This window comes from Poecilia reticulata, chromosome 3, assembly GCF_904066995.2.
Source record: "Poecilia reticulata chromosome 3, P_reticulata-male-v2, whole genome shotgun sequence".
Taxonomy (NCBI): Eukaryota; Metazoa; Chordata; class Actinopteri; order Cyprinodontiformes; family Poeciliidae; genus Poecilia; species Poecilia reticulata.
The window spans coordinates 2,259,671-2,283,073 of record NC_088832.1 but is presented as its reverse complement, the minus strand read 5'-3'; the positions used below and the strand labels follow the sequence as shown (position 1 = coordinate 2,283,073).

The 23,403-nt window shown below is 37.9% G+C and overlaps 1 protein-coding gene across 1 annotated transcript in view; it reads left to right on the top strand.

The window, feature by feature from the left end:
* The window catches only part of LOC103462246 (neural-cadherin), a 353,789-nt gene that overhangs the window by 133,517 nt on the left and 196,869 nt on the right, over positions 1-23,403 (top strand). Inside the window, exons 5-6 of the mRNA XM_008404906.3 lie at positions 2,764-2,875; positions 11,818-12,067. Coding sequence (XP_008403128.2) covers positions 2,764-2,875; positions 11,818-12,067 — 362 coding nt within the window. The remainder of the gene's footprint in view (positions 1-2,763; positions 2,876-11,817; positions 12,068-23,403) is intronic.

The window sequence follows — 23,403 nt, the reverse complement described above, 5'->3', positions numbered from 1 at the left end:
TGATCAATATTTATGAACAAGTGAGAATTTATTTTAGAGAAAATGAAAAAAGTAAAGAGCAAATACAAACAAAAAAAACATGCTAAGCAGCTATTGCAATACAAACAGGGTACAAACAGGTACAAGCAATCAGAATTTCTTACATCTTGAAATAAAGGTGTGGAAGCAACATTTGTCTTTGGTGTTTAGCAACACTTTCAGTCAGTCCTAGTAGTGTACTTTTATAATGCTGTGTTGCTGATCAAATTCATATCTCTGGTACATCTCACCTCACCCATCTATCTTTATTCGTAAAATTACCTGGATGATTTAGTTTGCACATGAATTCTGACTGTACATTAAGCAGTTTATTCATTAGCTTTTAGTAAAGAAATAAAAAAAAAAAGATAAGTTTGGCAGTTCCAACTGACCTAAAAGAGAAAACAATGATATTACTTCAATGTCAGTGAGAAAAAAAACTTTATTATGTAGTTTTAAAATATCTGGTTTTAACTCTCCATCTGAGTGACATTTGCTCAGCTCCATGGCTTAGTTTTAATCATCAAACTCAATGAAACACGTGGGTTTGTTTTTAAGGAAATAATCACGTAAGCACATGGATGTGTATCTCTGCATCCCTTTCACTACTTATATGCTCCCCACCCACGTGCACACACGCACGCACGCACGCACACACACACACACACACACCCCCACACACACACACACCTCAGCAGATTGACAGTGACATGCACATGCACACCAATCACCTCAGGGAGCTGACATGGTCACAATTTATTTCCTTTCCGTCTGTTGCTTTGAAGCTGATCTTTGCTGAAGGATTAACTGATATTACAGAATTTCATCTTACCTACCCAGACCTAATACCAGCTGTACTTTCAAAACACTCACGGCGTGCGTACAGTATGTGTGTGTCAAAGTGCTCGGTCATACTTTGGTGTGTTTATGAGGAAGAAAAGACAATGGTTAGGGGTCACCGAAGCTTTCTGCCAGCTCCAGTCTCTACTGTCTGCTCCTGTATACTCTGGGCAAGCAGTCAACATCTGCTGGAGTAGCCTTTGTTGGCCTTCATGTCCCTAATGAACAGAGCGACATTACAGTGTGTCAGCACAGCACAGTCTCTTCCACATTATAAAGTCATCTTTACACATGTGTCTTTTGTTAGCTCGAGGCTTCAGAGGAACTGTACTGACCTACTGAAGTACAGCAGATCCCTCCCTGAGGAGGAGGAGGAGGAGGAGGAGGAGGAGGAGGAGGAGGAGGAGGAGGAGGAGGAGGAGGAGGAGGAGGAGGAGGAGGAGGAGGAGGAGGAGGCTCCCGTTTTGGTTATGGATAGGGTTAATTTAGATTATTTCAAAAACTCTGGATGTAAAAAAAACAAAACAATTTTGCAGAGGTAATTCCCGACTGGAAAATGTCCTAATGCTGTAATAATGTGACCTTTAATATGTGAGATTGCCCAGGCAGGTATGGGTATGCAGTAGCAGAATATTATTTCAAAATATAGAGTATTGTTGTCCTCAGTTTAAATATTTCTAATAGGATCAGTAGTTGCATTTTCATTACAAATGTGCACAAAATGTTTTCAATATTCCACTAATGAGAAATGATGAGAAAACAACTTTCTATTTGGAAAGGCAAATGGAAGTTTCTAACATGTAGTCACAGAAATCTAACAAGAAGGTTCGGCTTATACATCCTAATTTCATCTATCACTACTGTGCAGATGTCATTTTTATCTAATAATAATAATAGTTTTCAACTGTAATATTCAAATTGCTGATCACAGGTAGGCTAAAAGTCACTCTACTTGTCTGGTGTTGGAACCAGATTTGGTCCAGGACATGTAGCTACAGCAGCCATTCCTCACTTTAAAAACATTTTTATATAACAAACCAGCCTGCATAAAGCACACAGCACAGCATGAGTAAGACTATTTCAGATCATATTGGGGACTCATTGTAGAAAATCCCATATTAATTTGTGCCTTTTTCAATGTAAGGTGATTCACGGAGCCCACTTGTCCAAATCCATGTCAGCCAGGATTTGGCAGGGATGAGAACGTTGTAATCCATAAATTGTTGATCTGTCCTGGTTTAGCAAAACTTCCTGAAAGGAGGTATGACACACCCTGAATGAGGTCACTGACCTGAAATTCACCCTGTGTCTTTTGCTTGCTCCCTTGGATATGATGGGTTAGGAAGGTGAACATACTGCCTTTTCACATGCTGGTATGCTGTTCTATGCCTAGAAGTAAAGGCTGCCTGTCCACCAAGATTCAACAGCTTTCATGCCTTGCCTCAGTTTTTACACTCTTCTATTCAGGATCAAAGTTCTAGTGGACTTCTACCTAGTTTAGGTTCATTTTCTGCTATTTTTTTCCCCAGAAAGTGCAATTAGAAATTCTAAATATAATGTAAAATAAATAATAAAGCATGGTGTTACTCGTGGCAGAAAACATAGAATTACACTGAGTAGATCTGCCTTATTGATTGGGCACATTGTCACTGGTACCCAATCTACAATTTTTTTTCCCAATATCGAGACTGATACAGATATTATCATATCGGTACATGTAAATATTGTTCAAAGTAAACTTTTAATATAAACATAAAAAACCCAACTAAATATACCAATTAAACTAGTAACTTGAAAAGTCTTCCTCCTGATGTTATGTGCTGTTTTTGTTTTTGTGAAAGTAGAAATGGTTAACATATATTTTTACCATAACTGGACCTAAGATCTTATTTTTTTCTTTGCCAGGTGCGAGTTGTCATCGTTGATGAGAATGACTGCGTTCCAGAATTTCTGCAGTCGATTTACAGCAAAGACGGCGTTCCGGAGACGGTCACAACGGCAACCTCTTTGTTGCAAGGTGAGACTTTCAGAAAGACCTAAAACCCATAAAACCCATTCTCTCTCCCATCACTGATTGCACTCCCTGTTTCAGTTCTCTGCACATTTAACACAGTTTATGTGCAGCTCTTGTACATATTTCCTGCTACGTTTTTTCCCCTCACAATAAAGTTGTTGGTGCCTTAAGGAACACCTATATGAAGTGCAAATATCTATTCAGATCTAAACTTTAATCTGATGCTAATCCGTGGGAGATAGTGGTTCTGGGAATTTATTTACATTTCTTTCCACAGGGCATGAAAGTGTTAGGGAATATGTCTAAATGTTGTCAAAATTGTTTGTTAGTGTATAAACGATGCCTGGACTAAACACTGTCAAAAAGTGAAAGACTAGTTGACATCTAAAATAGAGTCTTACAAATTTAACAGACACTTATATTTAGGTGGGCTTGGAATAAATAATTGAGCGGTGCCAGAGTTGGGGATTAAACCTGTCATCTCTGAATTAAAAATGCCACTAGCTATTCAGCTTGAAGAGCAAAAAGTTTAGCATTAAAGTGTAAAATAAAGAGCAGGCGTTTGACAACAGAATATCCGCATTATGAAAACATTATTCCTTGTTTCTCCTTTTCACATGGAAATATTCCTGACAAATGTGAGGCCCGTGGCAGACAGGTTATATTCTGAAATAGGAAGGATGTTTTTTGTGCAGAGTCTGAGAGTGTTTCTGTCTGTGGCTCTGCCAATATTCTGCTGGATCTGTTCAACTGCGGCTTTAGATCTTTGTGGGTATAGTTGCTAAAAGCTAAATCCGGGGCAGTTTTTCTTGCAGTAGAACCACTTTTTAAGGTCTTAAGGGTAGAGCGATTATCATAAATCTAACCTGTAAGACCTAGAAATGTGCCACTTAAAACGGATGAAGGTAAATGTCATGATAACGAATTTTGCTGAAAATAAATTGTCCCAGAAATTATTGTGATGCACGGTAATATTGTTGTTTTGAATCCATTTTCAACTGGCATAATAATGCAAGCACACTCTCTCAAAAATCAATAACCTTTAAGTTTCAAATAACATTTAACATGGAATTGGGAGACATTTTAAATATCCATAACAAATAAACCAAACAAAACAAAAAAAGCAACAACATAAACTATAAATAAAATGATTTATGAAGTCTCTAAACTAAATTGCCCTTCAAAACATATTAATCATAGGCTCAGACTGGGTAAACAGGAACAATGTGAATGTGCTGCTGCTGCTGTGCTGAAAAACCTGTTGGTTTTTCAGCACAGCAGCAGAAAAAACATTTGCAGCATCTTCAATTACATTACAAGGCATCATCACTTAAAAGATTAAGCAGACTACACAAACATGCAAATGAAAATTATTGTGCTCATTTTAATTTATCATGCAATTAATTGATTTATTTGTTATTGGGACAGGCTTAGTTACTGTGCGAGAACCTTAAGTTCCAACTTTTATTTGGGATCAGTCCATGTAAGATTAAATTTGTGGATATGGAGTTTTGTCCAATGTTTGGACGTGGATGCTTTTGTTACTTGCTGTTATGATATGTCATACTTTGTGATATTATACAACTTAAAATGGACTTTAAAAAAACCTCTTAGTTTTATGGAGCAATATTTTGTTGTTGGTAGATAGTAAATAAATGAAGATATGCGGGTGCAGTTACATAGGCTAAATAGGGGCTAAAATCAAACAATTATTTGGGTTTACATCATGGTTTCACAAATAAACCTAATGAGTCACATCCTGTGTTTTTATTAAAATTCATAGCACAGGAGTGTTTAATATTAAGTGGAATGATGGGTTGTGAATATTCTAAGAAGTTTGATCTGTTAGCTAACATTAAAAAACAAAAACAACAAAAAATGCTGCTATTGTGTTATGAGAGTATTTTTGCAGTTTATCTAAACTAGAGGAAATAGAGATCTAATTAACAGTAAAATTGGAATTTCTGATTTTGATGAAGTTTTGGCAAGTGACACTTCACCATGCACTCTAGTTCTGAATACTGCATGTTCACTGGGATCACTGTTTTTTTTTTTTTTTACTTAACACTTCAGTAAATACTTTTTTTTTTTTTTGCTTTGTGAGAGGTTTATAGATAATTATTAGTAAAATTAACCAAAAGTATTGCAGTGTCAACATTTTCAGTTTCAAGCATCTAGCATGTTAAGGTGAGTGTGCTTTTGTCAATGCATAGTGGATGACTAAGCAATGTTATTACTGGCTCGGTGCTGGGTTTTTGTGTGGCAGTGGCATTGACTACATGCTGCAATGCTGCAAATAAAGAAGTCTGATCTGTAGAAAAGGGAGCTGGAAATCATTGTATATCTAAACATAAATTTGCACAACGTCCTAAATGCTGATTGTTTCCTACTGCCGTCATCTTGATTTTTTTGTTCATTTGTCTATTCTCAGCATAATAAACGGAATATTGGTCGCTTGGACTTCAAAAAGCATCTAGCTTTATTTATATGAGTTTAGCAAATGGATGTACCAAAATCTGCTCCAGTAAAAAAAAAAAAAAAAAAAATCCCTGAATGTTTGCTGTCCTATTCACTATGACCTTCAATTAACGTGAAAAACATGGTTGATAAAAGACGAGTCCTTTGTGTTGTACCTTTCACTTTTAAACTGTATCTGTTTTGAAAGGCTTTGAAAATTTCTTTGCAAGATTATTTTCTTTTAGAAATGTTTTAAAACTCTAACTTTGAGCTGGAAAACCAACTTTGTGCATTTTTTTATTTTTATTCTTTTGTAGTCAAGGTTCAAACTAAAATATTTTGTGGCCCTCAAGCAGCCGCTGGGCCACCCTTTGGACACCCTTCCCCAAAGGGTCACAAAGGAAATATAGAGACCAAAAATCTGGGATGTAAAGGCTGATGGTTGTGTAACAGTTCTGAATAAAATCTTTTTTTTTTATTAAATTGCAAACAGTCTTTAAATAAGCTAATACCATTGACTACATGCTGCAGTGGTCAAGCAGTGGCATTTTCTGACATGTCTAAAAAAATTATGGCCAAAACTGATGAAAGTAATCAAGATATTCTTATCTACTTTTACAAAACATTGCAGCATTTTTGTTTATTTTTTGTTGTTGTTGTTTACCAAGCATTTCCCTTTCACCTGGACAACTTAAAAACATCACACATTTTTTAAATTAAATGTGTGTTTAATTTACACACATTTCTCTAATTAACACACATTTTCTCTAACACACATTATTAATTTCTCTAGTAATGAAAGTGTAGCTGAATGACAACATTGTGAATAAAGAATAATTAATGACAATAAAGCAAATTTCTGCAGCCTATGGTTGACTATAATGACAGTTTGGACCCCTCACTGGAAATGCTCATTATACTTGACTACAGGCTGAAACTCTGAGTGTTGGACTCATGTCAGCTGTTTTTACATCTGCTTTTGCTCAAAGGTATTATCATCACCCTCTTCAGCGTCATCATCTTCATACTTTAATCAGGCCATTACATAAAAGTAAGGCCGTTTGGGTGAGTTTGCAGTGGTTTTGTTGGTTTGTTTTCTTGACATTTAATCCTTCTATTTAAAATATCTAAGAGTTTTCTCTAAAATCTTTTTTTTTCATGCTGTATTGTCAAGGAATTTTAGGAGTGGATAATAGCAAAACAATAATTGCTAAAATATGAATAAAACTCAGGGCTGTGCTTTTGATATTGCGTAAATAAACCCTTTTTTATTCCACTTCACTAACTTCCAGCAAAAGGCTATATTTGTCCCCAGTTGAGTGCAGTGACTTAATAAACTCTTCACCCACTTCAAAGGAGGCCATGGTCCAGAACTTCTTAAGACTTAAAGGTGAAATGTTGTTAGTTTGTAGGATCTGCATGTATAAAATAGTCCTTAGGTGTAACATAATGGTGTGTGAGTGAGGGAGTAAATTGGTGGATGGGTTTGTGAGATGTGTGATGTAGGAGGCGCAGTTTGGTGCCATCAACAGGGGCACAGAGAAGGAGAGAGATTCCCCCCCTCCTGTGCTCCTGTGCACACACACGTGAATACTGGTTTGGGAGAGGATGATGTGCAAACAGGAAGAAAGCAAATGTGAAAGCAGTATGGTTAGACTTTAATTGTTGAAATAAGTACATTTGAATATATTTTTTTTACAGTTTGAAAGTTTTAATATTTTAAGAAAATCTCCATTTAATACAATTAGATTTGTTCTATTCTGATCCTACGTCTAAAACTGAACAGCCCAACACTGAGCAACCTCAATCCAGTGAACCCTCAAATGTATGTGGATTTATGGATATTTCTGCGTAACATGACCCCAAATTATTCACAGAAAATCCGTCAGTTTGTGGGTTTTTGCCTGGAACATATCTAAAATATGAGGAAAAAACGGCTTTGGAAGCTGAAATATGTAGGTTCAATGCTACACTATTGGCTGGAGTCCGCAAAGCATCCAGTATTCCTGTTAATTTTCCCTTTCACAGATTGGCTGAAACCACAAGAGCAGAAATAATAAGATCACAGATTTTCACTTCCACTACATCACTAAGACAGTTTCCACTGCGCGCATGAATTCAAATTAAGATATATTTGGTGTTTGAAGTCTTAATATTTATAGTTATCAATGTTCGTTGAGGGACTTTTCAAGTATTTGTGGATTTTAAAATATGTATCTATAGTTTGGTGTCTGTCAAAATGCAACAGAGGGTTAAACAATTTTTTTTCTAATTATTTCATTTTCCATAACTGCTATGGCTCCCATGCTTTATGAAACATTTTATCCTATTTGATGATTGATATGATTGTTGCCAAGTTCTACGAGCAAATAAGGCAATTAGTTCAGTTTCTGTCCATTTGTGAAACTTGGAAATTACAGCGTTTGCAGTGCGCCACAACTGAAATATGTTGTGGCGCACTGCAGGAAAAATAACACAGAGGAAAAATAACACAGAAAAACAGGTGAGAAAACAACTTAAAAATCACTGATGTACTGCTTTTTACTCGCACTCTCTGTGTTGACTTTGTTCCACACTCAGATCCGCTGCTGTGGCAACCAACTAACAGCAGCTAAACTAGCCGAAAGAGCTGAGATACTTTCAGGTGTTTCACCAACATCAACAACAAAAAGCTAAAATTCTCCCACAAAACAGAACATTTACTTGATGTTTATTTTTTGATCATTAGTAAGTGGCCGGTGGTTAGCTGACTTAAACACCTGCTCTACAGGTGATCTGTCAGAATGTAGGTGTTTAGATCACCTTATTTTAGTGCTACCTGAACTAAAACTCGCCGACCTACACAGGTGCATGTTAAGGCTCTTAGAGTCAAGCTAGCAGAACTAACCTCCTACTTATTATGATAGTCACGATATTCCTGACTCAGTGCACAGGAACGGAGCATGTGTGTCACCCCAGAGTCACATGATGTCTGATCCAGTATGTCCCAAACCTTCAGAGATCACGTTGCTTCAGATGTTTCACAATCAACATGCTTGATTTAAGTTTGTAGAACTTATTGTAATGTGTTGGACTGATCTTTATTTTTAAATCAAGTGTGATGGAGCGTGAAGTCTCTTTACATCATGTAGGACAGTTCACCCCAAGGACCAAGGCTGGGAACCAGTGAGAGGCGTTCACTGTTGTGGCTCATCAGTGCATAGTGGCCTCCAGGCTCCTTTATAGTGATTTAACTCAACAATTCTGATGCAAGATTCCAAAAGGTTTTCTGATAAATGTTCAAACGGTGCTCTGAGGAGTAGAAATCTGTACTTAGTAAATTAAATATTGACTCGTGTGCCATGTGGCTGGCTGCTGCATGCAGTTAGACTCAGGGCAGACACTACTATTACCGTTCATTTTTCACCTATCAATGCATGAGAGGTAGTTCATCACTTACCAGCAGAATAGCTGCTGCATTTCAGCTGCACTTCACAAACCTGTCAGTCATTTTAAGCAAGCGGACACTGCAGAGTAAACACACAAATGCGTTTTGTCCAACTCCTAACTCGGACTTTAGTTTTAATTTCTCACATTAGAGAAAACGCGTGAAGAAGACACCGACATTTCCGGCTTGACTTGGTATCCTTTAAACTGTGCATCCCAATGTTTCTTCTTAGTGAGATTCATCGTTGGTGATGTGAAGATGAGATATAACGCAAATGCAGGCTCAAGTGTTTGCATACCTTATTCTTCTAACCGTTTTCTCTCTGTTCCTTTGGCAAATTTAAAACTCATCTTTTATGTCATAAGGAAACTGACTAAATGATGTATTTTAAAACGTGATCTCTCACAGGCTGGCTCGGACTTTTCTCCCAATGATTTAATATTTTCTATTTCAATACACAACCTCTGTCAGTTATGTATGTTTAAGAAATAGTACTATTTTCATACATTAGGACATGAGACAAGGTAACATCTTATTTGACTCCTTTTTTAAAAACATGTGGTTCTTCACAAAACATTTTTTTGAAAATTGAAAAAGCATTCATTTGAAATACGTTGCAAGTTTTCAAAAAAATTTAAGGTGTGTTTTTTTTTTTAAGAGTACTGATGGAGGGGAAAAATCATCATACATCAATCATCTAATTTTCAGTGTGATATGAATGATTCTCCTCACACCTTAAACGATCAGTTTATAAGACATTCAAAAGGAGTCTGTACATTTGTCAGTGCAAAACTACATCTTGCATCAAAGAATGCATTTATTACGATTCAACCTAATCCACATTTACAGGTCGTACCTGGCAAGAAACATTCCCAACACACTCACAACCAGCAAAAAAAATAAAGTTAATCTAATTCTTACAACAATAAAGAAACCTTTGTGCACTGATTATTCAACCATTCCAAGCTCCAAGAACTGTAAGACTTTTTCAAATATTTTTCAGATCATTTCCTCAACTCTTTGTGGGATTTTGGACGGGGAAGGGGAGAAAGAAGGAAAAGGAGTATCTTGTACATTCAGGGACCTTGGATCTCACTTTATAAACAGTCCCACCTGGGTGGCAGAAGGCTTTAGTCTCTCCTGTCCAGGGATCACACACTGGCAGCATGCTGCAAAATTACAGCGTCACCAAGGCAGAGACGTGTACACTATGAGAAAATATCTCTAACTTACAGTATAGTACCAGCAACTATTGCTGTTGGAATTTTACCGTATAAAAATGATAAAATTCTGACAACCACAGGTGCCGATATTTTATTGTAAATTTGAGAGTTTTTTTTTTTTTTTTTTTTTTTACAGTGTAGGTATTTGTTCTTTCAGTCGGCCCTGAAAGAACACGGTGGACTGTTCTCGACCCTGGATTGTCTCACAGATCTTCAACCACAGCTCTCTCTTCCAGTAACAGTTGTTTTGTAGCAAATTCCCCTTAATATCAGCATAGAAAACCCAGGCTCTCTCTTTCATCAGGACGGCCAGGATAAAGAAAACAAGTCTTGTAAATGAAGAGGCATTCTCTCCTCACAACATTAAGGGGCCAGGGACGGCCCCGTCCCACGGATTGCACTTCCTTGTGAAAGTCAAGGGTCCTAGAATCACTGAGTGACCCTCGCTAGTGAGTGTTCCGGAACATCAGTTAGAACAGGAACTAATCAAAAATGTCACTCCTCTGTCAGTTCACCTTGTTCTCTCTTTCTTTCATTGACTTCCATTCTTTTTTCATTTATTTCTATAGCCTAACCCCTAATCCTAACCTAAGCATTACCAGTACATATCTAAACCTAAACCTAACCCGAACTCGGTTCATGCCTCAATACTAGACCAAACCCCTAACCCAAAAACAGCAGCTCTTCTTATTGGAAGTTTGTAGGTATGTTTTAAGAAAATGGTTCTTCTTCTGTATCAAACCTAAGGTTACACACACTCCTACTCCTCTCTTTTATAGTGACTTTATCGCAGTTGATTGATGGATGGAGAAATTAAAAACGAAGGCCACACTCTGCAAAAGTTTTAATTATTGTTCACATTCCTGTAAAACGAAGAGAAAAAAAATCAATTGATGCAGTCTGCACAAAATAAGACAAAATAATGGATTATAACAAATGAGGTGAATAAACGGCAACCTCAAAAACCTCCCTTTTATAAACTGTAAAAATTAGTTTTGCCTGCTTTTGTTCAATTAACTACCCTCAAACTATTCAATTGATGCTGTTTAAAATCCCCTAAGGCTTCATGGCAATGAAGAATTCCACTTTGTTAGCTGTTGTTTCTTCGTTATGTGTGAGTGCTCGCACATGTATTATTCATATATGTGTGTACGTGCGTGTGTGTGTGTGTGTTTGTGTGTGTGGGTGTGTACATTGTTTGTACGGGCACATGAGCTAAATGCAATGTAAGGTGAATTGGAGAATTGAGCTTTTGATGGGGAAATGTTCTTGTTAGTGTAAAAATATGCTTATTCAAATCCCTGGTGGAATTTTCTGTTTTAGCAAGGCAATCAATTTGCGGACAAGCGGGTCCGGGCTCCATGGATTCCCAATGTGAGCAGCACGGGCAGAAATGTTGCAAAATGACAGTGTTTTCAATGCTTGCTGTGCAAATAACACTTTGTACTATTCTAGAAAGTAGAAGCATAACTTCTTTTCTATCATTAGCATGCTTGCGTAATACACTGTAGATTTCCTTGATTTTTTTTTCAGTTTTTTTCAGCATCATCATGTCGAAAACCAAAAGAACTGTAAAAAAGACCAAAAAAAGGAAATCAACCCAATTATTTGATTTCCAGGGTTTTTTCTACCACAGCTCATGTCATTCAGTTCAGCTTGCTGTTCAAAGTCTTTTACTTTTTCTTTAATCACCTCTATTCTGTGAATTTAGGATAGAGGAAGTGCAGTCTGAGGAACTGCAATCTGTGGGACATTTGTAATGATGAAACAGTTTAGTTGAGCTCTAACTGTGATGTTTTTTCATTCTCTAACTCCTTCTTCTGTTCCCCATCTCTTAGTGTCCGCCAACGACTGCGACTCCGGACCGAATGCCGACCTGACCTATTACACCCTGAGTCCAGATTTTATCATTTCCCCTCACGGGACCATCTTCCCAGCGGGACCTCTGGACTACGAGAGACCCAATCACCTGTACGAGTTTGTCGTCATGGCAATTGACAAGGGAGAGGTCCCCCGGACGGGAACGACAACGGTACGAATTAGAATGGCCAACGTGAACGACGAGGCACCTGAGTTTTCCCAACATATGTGAGTAAGAGCTGAGATAAACACTTACAGTCGGTGGTGATGAGACTTACAGTTAGCAGTAGAAATATGGTTGATTAAAATTCTGAATTTCATATGCAGGTTGTTAGATTTGATAATAGTCTTACTAAATGTATTTCTTCATGGAAAAACTGAGTCAGGTTGGCTTGGCTGCCTTGCATGCACCAACCTTCTATGTTCTGTCCACTATGTTTTTCAAGGAACGAGATCAGGACTTTGTGAAGGCTGTTCTGAAACACTGACTTTGTTGTCCTTAAGCTATGTTTTTATTCGCACCCAAACTGAAAAGTTTTTGTCTATGTCTTGAGACATTGTTTCAGTGTTTCCATAAAATATTACTTCTTTACTACACCATATTTCAGGAAGAGTAGCAGAACGTGATGCTAACACCAGAGACTTTATAATTGGAGTGGAGTTCTGATGCTTACAAAAGCTTTTCTTGATTTTTCTACAAATGTAAGGATAGTGATTATGGAAAAACAGATCTTTAGATCTGTGGGTATTTTAGAACTGTGATGTGCTTTTCCGTTGCTTGTTTGAGTGGCCTTCCAGTCCATGACACTCTGAACGTGGGCTGAGTGTCAGGGACTCTGATCCTTTAGCCACCACCGAGGTTTTAGTTAGAATATTTCTTATATCTACAGGTCAGATTATAACCAGGCCTGGCTTTGACTTGTGAAATTCAGCTCTGTTTTCTAAAAAAAAAAAGAAAAAAAAATGGAGTTCAGTCATAACTCAGAAAGGGCGATTACAGTTTCCCGAATGAATTCATTAATTGAAGACATTTTATCAGTTTTTCTTTATCCAATTTTAACATTTAATTGATGTTCAGAAATATTTAACAGCAGAATAAATCTGTAAAGGAGAAAATATTTTTAACACTAAATACATTGCAGAGCTTCAGAAGATCAGAAATAGCAACTCTCCTAATGAGCTGCTAAATGCTGCTAAATGTTTTGTTTTTAATCCGAATATCAAATCAATCTTTTAAAAGTAAAACAATAGTCAACATTGTTGTAACTTAAAACAACTAAAACGTTTGGTTTTATAAATGAGAAAATTATTGACTCTTGAAATCCTTGGAAATGCTTGAATTTCTTTTGGGTGTTTTCAAGGTAGAGATTGAATTCTATATAAAGTCATCGATTAAAAGTGCTTGATATTCAGACAGCACCGTTTTATGATAAGGTGCAATATGTTTGATTAAAAACCTACATTTTGAAAATGTGATTTACGGGTGAAAACAGATATTTTATATGCCTAATAAGACACAGACACATTTACTTCTCACTGTCGGCAGTTAAATCAGAAAAACTTGTTTTATGTCAGTTAGAATTACCAAAATTATTTCTATTTGCTAAATGCCATTTTTAACATTTGACTTTTAACTGTAATTTTCTTTTTATATTGTGTTAAAGAATTTAATTTGAGCAGGAATGTCATGTACCTTAATACAATTTGTTTATGTAGTTCAAATTAAATTAATTTAATGGCTCAATGACTTTTTGATCTGTTTAATCGAAATAAAGGTTGTCTCATATTTTGTGTGATATAAACATTTTTTTGAAATTGGGGATTGTTTTGTTAAATTAATTTTGTTTTTAGACCAATCAGGTGTATAATTTTTTATTTTACTACCATATTTTCCGCACTATAAGGCACGCCGGATTATAAGGCGCACCTTCAATGAATGGCCTATTTTAAAACTTTATTCATATATAAGGTGCAGCGCATTATAAGGCGCATAGAATAGACGCTACAGTTAGGGTTTCCACCTGTCACATATTGAATCTATACGGGACACAAATGTGGATATGTAATAACAAAGAAGTGGTCCCGGGTACCTTATATAGTAGTCTGCCCCAGTCATTGTTTCACTCACGGTGTTGGTGTTGCGATATTGTGCCCAACTGCTTTCTGGGTAACACAGACCAACCGACACGCTGCAGCCGCAGTCTCTGTCTCTCTTCCCCTGACCCCCCCCGGCTTTAAATGTATAGGGGCTGGTCCCTTGGTAACTCTAATCTAGTCGAAGCACCCTGGATGAACATCTAAAGCCACTTTGTTGACATAAAAAATGTCAACAAAACAGTCAGACTCGGGTCGGCGAGGAGAGCCTTCCGCGACTGGGCCGGTGCGTGGCCGGATGATGGTCACCCTTCTCGGTTCGCGCACAGCATGTTCATGGAGAACATGGTGCTAAAGTGACCTGCAGACGACCTGATTATCAGGTCGGTAGGTAGATAGGTCAGTCAGACTTTATTAACAAACCAGCGTTCTGACAACTATCCCAGCATGCACTGCGCGCTTCTTCTTCTAGGGGCGAAAATGAAGTCAGTGGCTGCTTACCGTAGTTGCTAGACCTGTTGTGGCTCAATATTGGTTCATATATAAGGCGCACCGGATTATAAGGCGCACTGTCGGCTTTTGAGGAAATTGAAGGTTTTTAGGTGCGCCTTATAGTGCGGAAAATACGGTATTTTAATCTACCTTATCACTTCTGTACAATATAGAATACTACCTCCATATATTATTAATTATGGTAAAATGTAACGGAGAATTGTTCATTTGTATTGTTTTTATCTCCAAAGTGTGATGTTGAAAAAGTTTGCAAACTTTCCTTTAAAATGTTTGAAAAGTGCTTCAGTATTAAGTTTATGAACCCGGAACATCCCAGCAGAAAGAGCTTGGTAGTCCTGCATATTCAGCTTGGAACTTTGCAGCTGCTTCCAAATTCAGCGTAGCAGCTTCTGTTAACGCCCCCCTCAGACCCCCGTCACTCCCCGGCCCCTCTTGCTGCTGTGGTGCTTGCATCTTTTAATTGGTTGATTTTCTGGCAGAGAGCTGGGCAGATTGGTGAGGCAGGGTCAATCAACCATGCCCACTAGCACCCTCAGGAGGTCCTGAGCCCAAACGTTATGTGCATGGAAGTGCATTCTGTAATTGAGGGAGTCCAAGGGAAATACGGTCTGGATATGGAAAAGTGGTGTCGTTTGTAAAGTGCATCTGATATGAATGTGAGAAGGTGTGTGTGTGGGGGGGTGTGCGTGTGCGTGCGTGGGCGTGTGTGTGCATACGTTTGAGTGTGTTCAAGCAGGAAGGTATTGATTTAATGACAGTGACAACAGAATAATCAGTTTTTCCCTTCCTGACCCTCAGTCTTCTGGCACAACTGACCCAGAAATACTATTTGACAATACACACACACGCACACACACACACACACACACACACACACACACACACGCACACGCACGCACACACTCACACACACACGCACACACACACCAATTTACACTTATTCAGGGAGCCTCACACGTGCTTTCTTCTTTATGTTCATTTAAATGCATCCATGATGCCATGATGCCTTTGATGAACTCTTCCTCAGGCTCGGGACAATGGCTATGATGAAAAGACAGGAAATTAGAGCAAAAGATAGAAGGCTCATTAAATATGTCATTATCCAGGCAGAAAATGTGGCCTGTTGTTATCGATCTGTGGAGTTGGAAGCGTTCAGTAATGAGTACCCATGTGTGTGCGAGAATGTGTGTGTGTGTGTGTTTTGCCAGGTCAAGAGGGAAGCTTGTCTAAGCAATCAAGTTTTTCTGCATTATTTTTTTTTCTCCTGCTTTTTAATTGTTTACGACTCAGATCTTTGTTGTTGATTATTGTATTTTAGCCAAGGGTTGATATTGTCAAAAAGAGTATCACAATATTGCAATTTTTTCTGACACTTAACTGTTGATGATCTAAAAAAAATTCAATAATTACCAAACTAGTTATTGTAAATTACCTAATGTACCCCTTTTCTCTCTGCAATATTTACTGTTGCCTCTTAAATATACTCAAGAAAAAGCAGTAAAGATAATTATGTTAAAAAGAAATGCTCACAATTTTAGGAGTAAGTACATATATTCATATAAATTTCTATTTGAAGCATTGGGATTCTATTTCAGGCTAGGATAGTTTTGCCGATAGACTAAGTTCCTTTAGCACAACTTGAACACAGCATTAGTCTTTTTCAGCATTCAGTCAGATTGCTATTCTGTAACTTAAAGAGCTTTTGGTTTGGAACTGAGCAGAAAGGAGAAAGGATGTTTTGCAGCTTTATGAACTTTAGTCCCTTTGCCATTTGTTTATGCCATTAAAATATCATTTGAGTTATTTATATAACCTATTGAACACCTTTACAAATGCCTTCTATCTGAGATAATAACATATACTTAAGGTTAAAAACTGTCTGTGGCTGACTGTTTGCTTTGACACTCCCTGGACAAATCGCCTCGCTATAGAGAGAAGTCCATGTGCTCAGGCCAAACTTGTCATCCTGAGTACAAAAGCAGTCTTTTCTTTCATTTTCTTCAGTTTTCTGAGGTTGTGGCTTAGATCCTGATTTCACAGTAGACGGCTTACAGAGAAAATTGCTCTCTCCATGACAGATCTAAAGAAGACAGGCAACATCTGCAACAATCCTCATGTCATCCCAAGTTTGATCTGGACCACTTTTTCTTGGACTCGATATTCGTCCTCACAGCCTGCATGCCCATGTGGTGTCTGCACTGAAATATTGGCTATCGACTGTACTGATTGATCAACTGAATATGTGTAGTGCTGGACTGTCATGAGTCGAGTTTATTTGTATTGCATATTTGAGCAACAAAGCAGTTCAAAATGCTTCACATCATAAAAACGTCATACAGTAAGCAATTATGAAACAAATTTTGTCAAAAGCCCTCATCAAAATCATGAAGAATATTCACCATCAAATATGCATCAAATATGTCGATCAGCGTTTCAGTTATTATGAATCAAAGGCAGGTTGTAAAATGAACTGTGTTTCGGCTGTTTTGCAGTTTTCTGGACTTCTTGTTTCTTTTAGCACCTAGCTCTAATTAGGCCATCTGTTGTTAGCCAGTGTTACATTATCTTTTCCCTGACTGTGCCTGAGTTCTACATAAAATTCCAGAACTAATACGAATACCTGAGAATTCCAAGTTGCAGCTGTCCTTGAAGAAAAACTTAGATAAAAATATGAAATATTATTTTAGAAAACTTTGCATCCTGAGGTAACAACTTTTACTTGTCAGTAATATTACCCTTTGTTGTATATAAAATGTTGTGTTCTTGGTTGTACTGTACATTCTGTTTTTCATTTACTCAGAAAAAGTTTGTAAGTCTGCAGTTGCACAAAGAGAGACAACTGAAGCAGATAATTGTGCACTGAAGGTATTTTTCTGTTAGGGTACTTCATCTGGCCCTGTGACAGACTGGCGACCTGTCCAGGGTGACCCCGCCTCTCGCCCGGAACGTTAGCTGGAGATAGTCACCAGCAACCCTCCTGACCCCACGAAGGGACAAGGGTGTAAGAAAATGGATGGATGGATGGATGGATGGATGGATGGATGGATGGATGGATGGATGGATGGATGGATGGATGGATGGATGGATGGATGGATGGTACTTCATCTGAACTTCAAGTTTGGCTTTAGCATTTTTTATATTAAAAGTTCTTGTGACTGATTGTGAATGAATGCTCTGATGGCTTCCAGATGGTCCGATAAATATTATTTGAATTAATTATAAATGACGTAAGTGACATCATGTGTTTCAGTTTCAAGCACCGTGCATGACGAGGTGGGAGAGTGTCTGCATAGGATAGTGTGAGATGAAGTAATGTTCATTTAGTATCAATTCTGTGATGCTTCAGCTGCAGTTGTGTTGATGATGTACAGATTTTGAATCTTCCACTGAAAAAAAGACACTCATGTTGAAGATGTACCGGGGGAGGGGGGTGGTTACAATCCAAACCTTTTCTGTCAGGAAACTGAGGGCTTCATGAGGCAATAGCAACAGAGTATCGTCCCAGCTATTTTGTTTTTTAAACCTACATTTTAAACTTTTGGTAAACACAAGAATAAGACAAAAGTTTTTTATTGTTGCTTGTATTGCTGCTTTTCATCATATTTTAACACAACCTTGCTCAAGCTGGGATCTTTTTTTCTATTCCAACTAGGAAACATTTTATCTGCTGTTGCAGCAATTTTTACGACATATTTCTTTTTACGCGGTATCAATGCTTAATATGACTGCCCACTTGGGTTATTCATCCTATGATAAAAAGCATCTGGTTTTGCATGCCAATCACCTCTGTGGATCTCCTACAGCAGGACGTGTAAGCAACCAATCAAAAAGAGGCACCTGAGAAATCAACAAGGAGTGCGCTCACGTCCTTCTGCGCAATAGTACAAGAAACATGAAGAATATTGATGAGAGCTTTGTGAGTTTCATGAAACTGCTGCATGGTGCACAGTTGAGCTGGACGTGGTGGGAAAAGCTGTTGGTGCAGTAACACGGGCTAACTATGGCTAAAACAGCAGCATTTTATTACTGCTCACAGGCACATATTAGAATTTATGTATGTAATTGTTTGCAGCCTTCTGGGTGTAAGAAAGCTAATAATGCTACACTATTGTTGTTGTTCCATAATTGTTTTTACCAACTTTAGAAAGTCAGATTTTGTGTTTTTAATTAAATGTGTCCCTTCCGAGGTACAGAGCATGCAGCATTAATGAAACGACTCTCCAAGAAAGTGTATGTAGCATAGAACATGAGAAACTAGTTGTTTTTTTTTAAGTCCATAAAAACCAATCCCACAAGTCTAATTACTGGTTAATATCGGAAATATGAATGTCATTGTTTACTTATCAATGTATTTCAGTTTCAGTGGCCTTACACATAGAGTTAGCAACATGGTGAAGCTTACAATGGCTGGAAAAGAGAAGTAACTCCATAATACTGTCCCTCCTGAATTTCAAAATTTTTTGTTTGTGATTTTCTTTTGAATTTTTTCTTTTTTTCTTTTTTGCATTTTTTTTGGTGCTACTTCAGACATTTTGCAAGAATTTTTTTCTATACTTCATTTCTCATCAAACCCCTTTTGAGATGTACTTATTGAAGAAAACATGAGAGAGAAAAGCAAACAAAACTGACACAAAAAGGTATTTAGCTCGATTGTTGTTACTGACTATGTGAATGACCATGGACTATAACTTCGCATCAAGTGAAGCTGAGGCACCAGCGTGATAGAAGCAACTAATACTGGTGGGAGTTAGCAGTCACTTTGACCCAATGTTTTTGACAATTTTTTGCAGAAAATTTGTAATAAATACACAATTACTCATTTGCACGAAAAAATGCAGGGACTTGTTGATTTTGCGTGAATTTCTGTGATAATGGAGTTGTGAAAAACTGGCCACTGAACTGTAACTTGTTACACAAGTTACACAACTTTTAAAGTTCGTCTTAAAACCCATTTATTTTACTTGGCTTTTAACTCCTGCGGGATCTAGTTTTAGAGTGTATGTTTTTGTTTTTAAACTGTAAGAGTTTTTATTTTTTTTTATTATGCTGTGTTTTAATGTACAGCACTTTGTATCAGCTGTGGTTGTTTTAAAGTGCTTTATAAATAAAGTTGGTATGGTATGGTATGGTAAGTAAAGTCTTTGCAAATGCCATACAACATCATGTCATTTCAATGTCACATATTTGCTCTCAACAGTCTCATTTTCTCCATCTGATATCCATCAATCCTACATCAGTTCATCTGGCCTACCATCCAGCACTAATTATGCTTCACAGTTTTTCAGGTGTGTACAAAACAATTGTTGCAGTTTTTATTTTGTTGCTGTTGTTGGTTTTTTAGAGGTCAACCTAGAAGACTTTATATTATCGACCTGCTACAAAAACCAAGTGTTGTCCAGCTTACTGCCTTGAACTTGTAGCTGGACATTCTCCACCAAGTTTTCCAGTTGAAAGCTGAATTTTTCTTCAATCAATCACAAAGTCATGGCATGTCGTCTAGGTAATGATGAAGCATAGAAGCATCACACTAACTAACATCACCATTTTTTATTAATCTATAATGATCTTGTCCTGAAATGCTCCAAATGTACTCTGGTATTTTTTTTTGCCTTGGAACTCTCCCATGGATGCCATTTTTTCCAGTTGCTTTCTTGATGTTCAGTCATGAACTCTGACCCTAACTGAGGCAAGTGAGACCTGCACAGGCATGTGATGATGTTATGGGTTGTGTTGTGAGCTCGGTGAGTCATCTCTGTGTCATTGGAATAATGTTTGTGAGTTTGTGAAATTTCATCACCGTTCTATGCCATTTTTCATTTATGGTTAATAAATTATTACTATTATTATGGTTATTATTGCTGCTATTCATAGTTCTAGTAAAAACTTTGCAATCTTTTCCAGACTGATGGATGTAAGTCACTTTTTTTTTCCTTTCTTCTTTTTATGTTGTATTAGTGGGATTTGTTTTATTCTACATTTCAGGCAGTGATAAAGCATGAGTGTACCAGCTGATGTTAAGAAAGAAAATGTAGTTAATTCCAGCTAAATTCAGATTTTACAGGGGGATGGATTTTTTTACACAGTGGGCCAGCTTTATTGAGCAGTGCAGAAAAAAAACAAGCGAAATGCGTTTTTACTTTTGTTGTTTTTTATGTGAGTGTACACAGTAACTGATCCAGAGTGGTAGGCGGTTTCCCTCTTTTAACACAGATCTATATATTGTGTGTTCAGAGGAATATATTAAATTTAAAATAGATAATTTTTCTGATGCTTCTCTTCATCTTTTCTTATATGTGATCTAAAGCTTATGATGTACAATCACTGACCATCCAGGCCCTGAATGTTTGAGAATATCTCTGATGTTTGTCTGAACAGTTTGATTGAACTCACAAAGAGGTTTGGTTGTAGTTTCATGCTTTGTATGCTTTGCTTTATGGTTTAAGCCCTAAGGCAAGCTAATCCCAGACCAGCTAATGTGGCTCTAGTGACTGTTGCAACTATGAGAGAACATCACATACTTCTTAAAGTTTTTTTTTTTTTTTTACATAGCCTATATCATATTTCTTCTGATTATCCGCTTGAAGCTTCTGTACTAAATCACCTTTGCATCCACTTCTCGGATTTTCTTTTTTTTTTTTTTCTACATTCTGATGCCGATGTTAAGTCTAAGTAAAAACTCTGTCAGTTAAACTTGTGCATGCACCGCTAAGTGAGCTAATGGCCACACTTGAGCAAGATTGACAGCGATATGACCCTCCTCCTGGCTGCGGGGTATTTTTGTAGTTTGCACAAGGAAGCTGAAGAGCTTGGGGTTTTTTATAGATCTGTCTTATACTATGCTGTCACAACATAGTAACAGTTTTAACAAATATGTAAAGAAAACTATTTTTCTAAATTGTTAACTGCAGATTTAAGTTTTCAATCAAGAGGAAGGTTTTATTTTATGTAAATGTATGTACTTAAGAAATATATATATATAGTTGAAATCACACTTGTTGAGTGGTGATAACAATTTTGTTTGAATATAGACAGAAGAATATCACCTCTATAAAATATTTATAAAGAATATATTCTTTATAAAATATATTTATAAAATAATTAAACATTTCAATGAATGCAAATTTCACTATAGTGTTAACGTCTTGCTCCTGTTTCAAGTCTCTGTTTGCCTTATCTGCAGAAACAAAATGAACTTTCTAATTAAATCCTGAGACTAATTTCCACAGACATTACCTTCCAGGAAGCGTCTTTCTTCTTGTCTGAATGAAACGATGGAAACAAACTGAGGAAAAAGGCAGCGCAAAAATATTTCCAGCATAATTAGTTTGCTGGTCAATGTCCTGAGGAGATTTAATAGATAATGGCCTAATTAAATTCATAGATATTGAATTTTTTATTTGCTGTCAATTGAAAAGTTGGTATTTGAAAGATTTCAGTTCACTGTTTGTATGGAATCTGTGTATGGCAACTTTGACAGGGAAATTTTGCATGTTAGAATAGGATATCAGGTCATGCACTAAATGCTTCCATACATATTAATACTGAGTTGACAAATGGGTTAGATTGTTTGTTCCAAAGTAACAGCAATTCTTAGAAAAAGCTGTAATCATTTGATGGAAAACATGCCTATCAATCCATTCCCATTCTCTTTATATACAGTATTTGACTATTTTCACAATTTGTTAAAGAAAGTCATAATTAAAGAACATTTATATATATATCAAACATTTTCGTTAAAATGAATGAGTTAATTTTCTTTAGTTAAAGTTAAAAGTTTGAAAAAAATACTTCACAAAATCTATATTTGAAGCATTACTTTAGTAAAAGCTACTAAAGCTATCATTTTTTTCCTTCCATCCATCCGTCCATCCATTTTCTTCCGCGTCATCCGGGGTCAGGTCGCGGGGGCAGCAGCCGAGAGACATAGTCCCTCCCGTGTGTCCTGGGTCTTCCCCAAGGCCTCCTCCCGGTGGGACGTGCCCGGCACACCTCACCAGGGAGGCGTCCAGGAGGCATCCTTACCAGATGCCCGAGCCACCTCAACTGGCTCCTCTCGACGTGGAGGAGCAGCGGCTCTACTCTGAGTCCCTCCCGGATGACCAAGCTTCTCACCCTATCTCTAATGGAGAGCCCAGCCACCCTGCGGAGGAAACCCATTCCGGCCGCTTGTATCGGTGATCTTGTTCTTTCGGTCATGACCCAAAGCTCATGACCATAGATGAGGGTGGGAACGTAGATCGACCGGTAAATCGAGAACTTCGCTTTTTGACTCAGCTCTCTCTTCACCACGACGGACCGGTACAGCGCCCGTTTCACAGCAGACCAATCCACCTGTCGATGTCCCGCTCCCTTCTTCCCTCATTCGTGAACAAGATCCCCAGATACTTAAACTCCTCCATTTGAGGCAGGATGATCCCCCTGACCCGGAGAAGACACTCTACCCTTTTCCGGCTCAAGACCATGGCCTCGGATTTGGAGGCACTGAGCCTCATCCCGGCCGCTTCACACTCGGCCGCGAACCGCTCCATCGAGAGCTGCAGATCACGATCCGATGAAGCCAACAGGATCACATCATCCGCAAAAAGCAGAGATGCAATCCTAAGGCCACCAAAACGGATCCCCTCAACACCTTGGCTGTGCCTAGAAATTCTGTCACCTCTCTTCACCCGAGTGTCCAAGACATACGGCCGCAGCTCCGATGAAACGATGACAAAATCGATCATCGAACTGCGGCCTAGGGTGTCCTGGTGCCAAGTGCACATATGGACACCCTTATGCCTGAACATGGTGTTCGTGATGGACACTGACACCGATGAGCACAGAAGTCCAACAACAAAACACCACTTGAGTTCAGATCGGGGGGGCCATTCCTCCCAACCACACCCTTCCAGGTCTCACTGTCATTGCCCACGTGAGCGTTGAAGTCCCCCAGTAGAACAAGGGAGTCCCCAGGAGGG